The 10,008-nt window shown below is 39.0% G+C and overlaps 1 protein-coding gene across 14 annotated transcripts in view; it reads left to right on the top strand.

Moving 5' to 3' along the window:
* rbfox1 (RNA binding fox-1 homolog 1) overlaps positions 1 to 7,563 on the top strand; it is a 202,197-nt gene extending 194,634 nt beyond the window's left edge. For 10 of the 14 annotated variants that reach the window (XM_057014183.1, XM_057014188.1, XM_057014182.1 and 7 more), the window contains 2 exons: positions 2,014 to 2,089; positions 4,204 to 7,563. In XM_057014183.1, coding sequence (XP_056870163.1) covers positions 2,014 to 2,089; positions 4,204 to 4,326 — 199 coding nt within the window. In that variant the 3' untranslated portion in view covers positions 4,327 to 7,563. Of the gene's footprint in view, positions 1 to 2,013; positions 2,090 to 3,956; positions 4,054 to 4,203 lie in introns of all 14 variants that reach the window. The other 4 variants (XR_008947016.1, XM_057014185.1, XM_057014191.1 and 1 more) reach the window with 2 other exon arrangements.
* Positions 7,564 to 10,008: the final 2,445 nt, after the last annotated feature.

Here is a 10,008-nt window from a genome sequence, read left to right as displayed (position 1 = left end):
GTAAAAAAAAGAAAAACTATTCACAGTATTGATACTTTTTGACATTTAGTCATCTTTTAGCAACACGGATTGCTGAAGGACAGAGATTGACCACATTGTCGATTGAGCATTAACCAGTCATGTATGTGCTGGAAATGTTGTGCCAACATGGGTAAGATGAAGTTGATGACGTTATATTCTCTTAATCCCTTATGTCAAGCATAAATATGACTTAAGCCTTCACCTCTTACTAGCAGCCACGCATAAAGAAAGCCAAACATTTAATCCCTTTACTGTATTTCTTTTAATAACAGTATAGAGAAAGCGGCTTCCCACGTCTATATAGAGTTGAAGTAAGACGTAAATGCACGGCGCATAAACATCTATGTATATTGGCTCGCCTCATCCCGCGAGCAAAGCTGGATCAGGAAGACATTAAACATTTTCAATTTAAGTTGTATGTGACGATTTTGAAATTAAGCCTGTTTATCAGCAGAGAAATCTTACCAAATGCTGCCAAATAGAACACCTTATACATTTATGGTCAAGGCTTAACGGCCACAGAATGACAGCAGTCACTTTACCTAAACTTTCCTGATGCTAACATATCTCCTCATTTACACCTGTACATCTGTACTCTTTTATTTCAAATCAAATGTGTCAGTGTAGCAGTAATCACATCCCATCATATTGCTAGATTTACATTTAAATGATCTGGTTGTCAGCCAATCTGGGGGTTGTTTTGTCTCACTTGTTTTGTGTAATCCGTAACGTTTGTGTCTCACCATGAATTTTACTTTTATGTTCAAAGGGGAATTTCTGGTTTTGTGTACTGCCGTCTGTTTCCCGTCCAGATGGTCATGTAACAGATAGTTTATCTCAAATAGTAAAATTATATAACGCATTTAAGTCTAAAGGTCTCAAAGCCAAATGGCTTCTGCAGTTTTCCTGCAATTATTGGAATCGTTGTAAGATAACTGCAGTTCTGCGAACCCCTGCTTTTGTTTTAAAAAGCACTGTGCGTTTGACCAAGCTCACAATCGTTTGGAAGTGGTGTTGAAAATGTTGTTTCCGTGTTTATCGTTTCACCTCAGGGTTGTTTCAAAAATGCATTTGACTCAAATTGCATTTCAATTTGTGTAGGACGTGCAGCTTACCACGCACGCTCACGCACGCACAGACTGAGGATGGGTTAGGGTTCTGCACTGTGAGATAAGATAGGTCAAATGCAGTGCTGGGCTGAGTGTGGGTGTTGAGGGGCTGCATAGTGAATAGCAATGTCCAAAACTAATCGGGATTAACTTCTAATCGCTTCAACCACTGGGCTACTATGCAAATCAGCTCAATTATAGGCACAGGCTCTGGCCCCTGATTGGTTCTTATCATGAAATGGGCGAGGACATGGAGGAGGATGGGGGCAGTGGACTGGTTGGGCAGAGTGCTGTGGATCACTAAAAATAGAAAATTCATTTTTCATACTTTGATCAAATGTTTTAGTGTATTTCCTCAAAGGCTTTGTAGTTTGTAGAAGTCTGGCACGTTCTTAGCTAAACTCTAGTGGCATTTTTTTTTTGAGTATTCGACCGAAAGCCTTGAGATTATGCAGTAGAATGCCACACTACTGGTCTTTTCTTTGCATCGCAGAATTCTTGAGCAGATGAATTCTAATTATTTTAACTATCATCTGCCCAGACATGCACGACATATCCTAATTAAATTGGCTCATGGCCACTGGATGTCTTGAACGATTTTGTGTTCCCAAAAGAGAAATCCTTTACATTTTTCTTCGATGCTAGGTGAGATTTTATTACTTCAACTCCTCCTCAGAAAAAGATACATTAGAGATCTTTAAAAAACAACAGCGGTGCAGTTGTTGTCAGTGTTTTGCTGGTTGTCAGAAGTGGGTTTTTTTTAGGTTTCCTACTATAAATACAGTTGTAGGTGTACAGTATCTGATGTATTTAAACTTTTGTTTTGTATAGCCATAATACACAGTCATAGTAACATGTCTATTTTTTTCTCCCCCTTTTCAAGTTACGGACGAGTATATGCTGCCGACCCCTACAACCACACACTCACTCCAGCAGCCACATACAGCGTTGGTGCCATGGTAAGACTATCATCTACTATTAACCTGTGGTTTTTGGGAGGGTGTCTGTTCATAGCATGCATCACCCCACCTCCGTTTTATACATTTCCAGTAGTTGTCTTAAATCTATCTGTACAGTTATTGTTGTCTGACACCCGCCTAATTTAAGGTTTCAAAGACCACATTGTCCAGGTTAGCAATGCGCGCTTAATCTTGCCTCTGTTTTATTAATGACTCTTAGAACCCTACCCTCTGATAACAAAAAGACCCATTTCCAATTTGAAATGACTGGAAAACACGGAAAAAAGACTTTTAATTTTGTGTAGGCTTGATTTAAAATTCCTGTCATTGAATTTAATGGCCATTTTACAACATTTTTTTAAGGCTACTAAGCAAGTTCATCAAAACTACAAAGGAAATTAATGTATGTACATAGAATTCTGAAGCCCTCCTTCACAAAGACCAATATTTTTCTTGTTGCTTATGTGTACACATATACATGAATCCCTCTCATCCTTCCCATTCTGTTTTCTCCCGTCTACATATGAGCATATTTTTGCAGCACTGACATCTCCTCACTTAAACTTAATTGAATTTGTCTGTGCTGCTAACTGCAGTCCAAATGACACATTAATCCAGCCTGTAAAAGGTGATGAATGTCTTCATGCCTTGGCAGCCCAGTCCATGTTAGTTATTATATTTCTAATTTGGTGCATACCACCTCACCCCGCACTCCCTAGTAATGAAATAATTAGTCATTTTGATAATTAAATCCCTTGTGGTGCCACAGCCGCAGGATAGTCGTGAGAGAGGAAAGGGATAAGTAAGAAAGCTGGTTGGACTGTTGCTTAAAAGAAGGGGGCTATCCAACCCTGCGATACTGGATAATTACTTACAATTTATATGTTTCCATGTCAGAGTAATGTCAACTTAAATACATATTTCCTCTCCTATTGAATGTCTGTGCTGCAAATGCCTCCAGGCCACAATAGGCACAAACATTTTTATCCACCATCACATTTCTGCATTTCCCAATGAATAGAATGTAGGTCACAAATACCAACAGTTTGTGTTAGGGACTCATATTTAATCCCATATTCAAGTTCAGATGTTGTTCATGTGTTAGCCAAGTTAAAGCCTCGTGGTTGGTAATGGTTGGAAAGGTCCATGCTCTCTAACAGTAGCATTCACACTGGGATTGAACCAAATCTCCTTTTATTTATTTAGTTTCTGCATATATCCGATCCGACCACATTCTCATAACCAGGCCTCATCCCTAAAACCATTAGCACCCTCTCCATCTTCATCAACATCTCTCAGGCTAACCAGCACCTTTCTATGCGACACTCACACCTGTCTCTATGAGACACGGTAGCTTTATAAGCAAAACAAGTTATCTGCCTGCCAAAATAACACTCTTAGCATCGAATGGCTGAGAGGGTCAATATAATAGCCGCATTTTCCGCAGTGGCAGTAATGAGTCGACACCTGCTGTTGCCTGCGTGACAGTGACAGCTGGTGCCATGAGTACCCACATGTGGTCACTCATAGAAGGTGAAGATAACTTGAGCTTTGGCAAAATAACTAAGTTGGGAGGAAAATACATGTTTTTTTACAGTATCTAATAAAAATGTAGAAATGTAGTTGAAGCTTATGAAATCCCCTCTAAACGGGGGACTGCAGATAATGAATTGATAGATCAAACTACAAAGACTTATCGGAGAATATACATGCGTGTTAAATGAAAATAAGCTCGCTTGGGGTGTAATATGTTTATCACTGCAGTAGGTGAACCTCTATTTATAAATTCTGTTAGAAGCTTTATGTATGTGGTGCATTGGTTCCTGGACCTGTTTTTGGTTGCATTAACTTGATTTCTTTCGCATAGTTGTTGGCATGTGGCCTTGGCATGAACCGTCTTGATGTGCTTGCTGCATGACAACATTGGTCTTTTCATCCTCCATGGGTGTGCAGTGGAATATACGGTAAAGCAACATTAAAATCTGAAGGGGCGTGATGAGCATGTGTATACGTGCGCCCCAGTGCAAATGTGTTTTTCGCCCTCATTTGTCGGATGTGCGTTTGTGTGTGTGTTTGTGTAACGTTGCATATGTCCGTGCATGGATGTGTTTCAGAATGCATTCGCCCCACTGACAGATGCCAAAACTCGGAGCCACGCTGATGACGTGGGGCTAGTGCTGTCGTCTCTCCAAGCTAGTATATACCGGGGAGGCTACAGCCGCTTCGCACCCTATTAACCACATCGCCACCCAAACTCAACCTTCTGATGAAGAAAGAAAGCAGGAGTGTTTGGCAGTGAGTGTGTGAGTGAGTGAGAGTGAGTGAGAGTTACCAGAGGAGACATGTTACTGAGGCCTGGGTATTGCAATACATGCAGTTTGTGCATCATTTCAGCATCTCCAAGGAGAGAAGTACAAAAAAAAGAATAAAATAAAACAGCTGATATTTTTCATCTTATACCTCAGATATTTTGTGCTGTGTATTTTGATATTGTGGGTTTTTAATTTCTAAAGATTTAAACCTAGATTGTCAGCTGTAGAGGTTTTTCAACTGTAATAATAGAGAGCTGCTAGATTCACAATTAGGACACAGAGGAAATATTTATCAGACCCAAATTGTTAGGGCTTGTACAGAGTAGTCACACTTTTTTCGGGTTTTTATGTTTTGTAAGAGTGTTAAAGTGACTCTGCTCGTCAATTGTTGTTTTACTTTCTCTCTCGTTCTCTGTCAAGATTTTTTTTTTCTTTGCTTTAGTTTAGAAGGAATCAAACAAGCCTTTTAAAAAAAACAACACAATGAACAAAAACATAAAGTTGTTCTGTGACCTTTTTCCTGGCCAGCTGGGTATTGTTGAGAAGCTGGGGGCGGCCATGATACATGCACTTCCCTTTATACCCTCCAATTCTTGAGGTTTTGGGTTTTTTTAGTGTACGAAGACCAAAATGTCTTCCTGTCCATTTGTAAGTATTTATGACACTGCTGTTAAACATGATGCAGCTTTGTCGGAAACTAGGAAACCACTTGCTGGTATGAAACACAAAGGTTCTACTGTCGCTTCTGTTTTTTTTCAGTATTATTCCTGCTGGGTAACACCTTAATCTAGTCCTATTTAATGTGATATTGAACAATGAAATCACCCACAGACATTCAGGTGGTTAAATGAAAGACCTTCAGTGTTTAAAGTGTTAAAGTCAGTCTCCCAAGATACAAAAAGTAAACTGTCTCAAACTCAAAAGAGTAAATTATGTAAAAACCCAGGAATCATGGCTACTCCCATCCTCCGTAGTTTAGAGATGTATAGTTATCTTTGTTTTCAGGGAGACGTGTTAGTAAACACACTCTTCTGGATGTACATACCGATTTAATAACGTGATAACTTACATGACTCAAAGCCAAAGGTTCTGATGGACATATCTGGCGTGTTTTTGCATTTAGTCAAGTTTATACATAGATATAAAATATAAGGCAAAAAAGCTAAAAAAAAAAAAAAGAAAAGAAAAAAATAGGATCGCTATGGCAACTGTTGACCTATTTACTTGCTTCCTTTACATGCTGTGATATACTGTAAAGAATTAGGGCCATCTGAGTTAAAAATAAAGAATCTCAATTGAAGAGGTTAGATTAAGAAGAAACTTTGGAGAAAGTGGGGACCCTGGGGGGGAAAGTCCAATTTGCGTCGCTCTGGCTCTGATGTTGTGTGGCACTAATCTTCCATACCGATACCCATATTGCTGTCCATCCAGAAAAATGTTTTTATATATATACAGTAAATATAATCTTCCAATATTCATTGGTATAGCTGATGAATTTTATATTACAGGAAAGAATTAAAAGATATATAAAGCAGTGGCGAGTGCCATTGTATGTATTTTATTTTTCTTTGCTTTGGTTTTGTTTCATAATTAAAATGGAGGGGGGTGAAGTATACGATAACAATGTATTATATTTGAACTGTGCAGTGAAGTCTTCTATGAAATACACAATGAATTAATGTTTTAGATTTAGATGACTAGATCAGATGTTAGGGCGAGCTATCTCATTTTCTATCAATCATACTCCAGTTTTTATTATCTCTTTAGAAATAATGTATTCACATTGTAGATACTCTCATTCATCAGTTTTTCTTTTTTATCAACAATGCTTTTTCATTTGCTTTTTTTTTTTTTTCTTTTTGCTGCATAGTGTCAGCCAGTGCTTTAAGTGGGGATTCTTTAGTACCGGGTGCCATCATGCCTGCATTATACCCTCTGGCTTAGCAGGAGTTTTCTCTGCGTTCCAGGAGTTTTCTCAGATCTCCCACCCTCACCCTCACTCCCATCCCTTCCCACTCTGGTTTCTCTTTGCATTTCATAACAGCATTAAAGCTTTATTATTGTTGGATCTGTATGTGAAAATCTTCAAATGGTGCTCGTTCAGACTAAAATACAGTCAGATGATCCAGAACAGTCAAATACACCCAAGTACTGAAGAGCTGCTTAGGATGGGTGGCCAAACTAAGACTGAGGAAGTTGAATTTAATGTTTTTTCCCCTCAGAATTGAGGAAGGGGGCGAAAGTCTGAGGTTTGGGTATGTAGCAAAATGAAAAAGTAAGGGTGTCGAGTAAGGAACGTAGGTGTGTAATCTCTGCCTTTCCTGCAAAATTAGCTGTTCTTGAGCGCAAGTTACATAAAACGCCAGTACCGGCCACCCATGCATGCCAAAATATAAATAATGGGGCATTTCATTTCCACTTAAAGCATTGGTGTCAACTGTATTGCTTTGTACATGCAACTTGTAATTCTGACATAAACTCAAAACATATCAGTGCTGTTTGTAATCTTTCTTTCTTTTTTAAGTCTGTTTTGTATCCTCTGGTTATCTTTTGTCATTCCTAACGTGACATTGGTTTTGTTACTTTGTAGAGCTCAGACTTTACTCTTTGGAAAATAACTGTTTGAATATTACAATACTAAATACATATGAACTATAAATGATTTGTGAACCTGCAAATCTATGATGTAAATATACAAGTTAATGGAATAAATCTGTAGTGTATTTAAAAAGCGCTACACCGGCACCAGGAGCTCAGCTTATGGCTGCATTGCAAGCCAGCCACTCCAAGCTGCTTCCTGTGCTGTACTCTGTTTACAATATCCCCAATTAGTGGTGGTGTTAAATATCTCCTTTTTTGTGTTTATAACAGATTGATAGAAACCTCTCAGATGCATCACTTTATTTAAAAAAAGAAGATAAAAAGGCAGGAGTAACATGCTCGGGGCCACTTGTGCTGCCTGTGACCATCGTCACAGAACCTGGGCGACTCGTCGTCCTCACTATGCTGAATGTCTGACTCTGCAATGACTTTATACAAGCTCTGCTTCCAGTAGGTGTTGTGGTACAAAACAAGGCTTCCTACCTAGTCATTGTATGTGCATGTACTATGGTTCTTCCACTAATCAATAACCATCAATAAAGTTTTGTTTTGTCAACCTGCTCTTGGTTTTCCATTTCCTTTAACATGTTGGGTTTAAGGTATAGATTCCTGTACGTATAAGTATAAGAATGTACGTATAAGAGTTGGACATCATCACACGCATGTACATTTAGATGCAGCAGGGGTTCAGTATCCTGCTGGAGGAGCAGAGACACTGCAACGTGGCTCGGGATCAAACCGTGAAGTGATCCATAGCTAAAGTGAGCCATAGCTCATACAGGAAATTTAATTAGAGCTCAGTTTAATAGAAGAATATAATCAAGTGAAGAACTGAAGAAGCCTTCTGGATAGAAGGCGACATGTCTTCAAGAGAAGAAAAACAGTCCAGTTGACACAGGAAACTTACCTTGGATAATACAATTAAGTGAAAAGTACATAAAAATAAAGCAGCAACACAAGAATTTGGCCACAGGCATACGGACATTTATGCATTTATGTGACCACAACATACTGCACCTGAGAGAAAGGGACAGTTATTGTGTCCTATGATGGTTGTTGAGCTGATCAGTGTACAAATGTAGACCAAAAACATTCAAATAAAGCTGAAACGTTGAGCTGAAGTACTCCAGCTCATAGACTCCACCGCCACTTGTGAATTCATCAGGGTTAATGTGAATTTATCAAGCTAAAGCATTTATATTTTGTTAACTGTCACTTTATAAATAGCTCTCTCCTGGCTGTGTTTTGAGTAGATGACCAATCTTTCCTTTGAAATTTCAGTCTTGAGTCGACTCCCTGTCCCAGCACATAAGCGCCAGGCCAAGACTGAAGTGCTGAATTTAATGTTGCAGGAACTCTACAGAAACTCTTTTATTTTGATGGTGCGCTTAGACCAGTTAAAGACACCAACAGACACACAGACAGACTTCACTTTGGTGTGTGGCGGTCCCCGGCACATGAAGGGAAGTCTGAATGCAGACGGGCAATAAAAAAGCTTTGACAGACCAAAGATGACAAGAAAAGTACTGATTAATACAAAGGTGTAAAATTACTTTCGATATTCTGATATTTGCTTGATTTGACTTTGCCCAGGACCCCAAGCAACAGTTTTGCTCTTTGTGTACATTTCAAACCTTGAAATCTGTAACGTTAGATTAATATATTTGTTTACCCATTAACTTTTTTTAAAATTTTTGCAGTAAAATCCATCCTGGCCCATAAGCATGAAACAAAGAAGGGATGTGAGAGTAATGTGATATGAGTTATTCATTATTTGCTGTGTTGGAAGCGGATCGCTTTGGGATAAAGGGAAAGAAACACAACATCTCTGCTTTCTAAACGAAGCAAAGAGAAGAATTCCTCCCCGGCCTGGTTTGATTGGTGTAATTAACAAAATTTAGCCGAGGGGTTAGGCAGAAAGATAAGCAATATAAATGTTTAAGTTTGATGAAGGGTTCACATTACAGAACATAATTATGTCTCACTAGCATAGAAACAGGCGATCAATAATTAATGGATAGCAAGTCACGTGCAGTGGAAGATATATTAATTCTGCAGTTCTTGAATAAAAATGTAGAGACTGCCCTCCTTTAAGTCCTCCATCGTGGAAACACAGAACGAGGAGATTTTGCTTCATTATTGATCTCCATGTATGGATTTTACACTGCTGCTAAATTGCTCTGTGTGTGTGTGTGTGTGTGTGTGTGTGTGTGTGTGTGTGTGTTGTGTGTGTGTGTGTGTGTGTGTGTGTGTGTGTGTGTGTGGTGTGTGTGTGTGTGTGTGTGTGCTGTGATCAGCACTATCTGAAGCCAATACTATCATGAACATTGAACACACAGTGATTTGTTTTTAGTGCAGAACAGTGTCTAAAAATACCATACTGGGTATTCTATTTTAATTATATAAGAAATGAATAAATAAATGAATACCATCAACAGAATATCCAGGCTCAGTGTGTGTGTAACATGAGCAGCTGTCCTGTGGAAGGGCCCTCCTGCTGTTTTCATTTAAATTTTATTCCTGTCAAAACCTTGAACGTACTTTGTTATGGCATCCTAATATGGCCAAGAGCGATGGAATCGTTATTGTGCCTCGGGCATCAGAGACAGGGAAGCATCTTCAAATGTCCCGTAGTTACAGATGACAGCTTAAAGACAACAACGTTAAAGCACACACCATGAGGTCTGTGTAAAATATACTTCATATAAATCCCCTCATCCATAAATGAAGACCATCAATAGGTGAGGGGATCAAGAAACACATATGGAATCATGTATTACACAAAAAGTGCTAATCAAGCTAAAATAATCTTTATCTTTGTTTCTTCAAAGTAGCCGCCTGTTGCTTTGATAACAGCTCTGCACACTCTTGCATTCACTCACACATCATCGCATAGTCCCCCAGGGTGGTTTTCCAACATTCCTGAAGCAATTCCCATCAGTGCTGAGCACCTGTTGGCTGACTTTATCCCAAACCTTTTCAGCTGGGTCATGTGCCGCAGTACTT

The sequence above is a fragment of the Takifugu flavidus genome, chromosome 18, assembly GCF_003711565.1.
Source record: "Takifugu flavidus isolate HTHZ2018 chromosome 18, ASM371156v2, whole genome shotgun sequence".
Classification (NCBI taxonomy): Eukaryota; Metazoa; Chordata; class Actinopteri; order Tetraodontiformes; family Tetraodontidae; genus Takifugu; species Takifugu flavidus.
The sequence above is the reverse complement of the archived record's forward strand: the minus strand, read 5'-3'. Positions and strand labels throughout refer to the sequence as shown.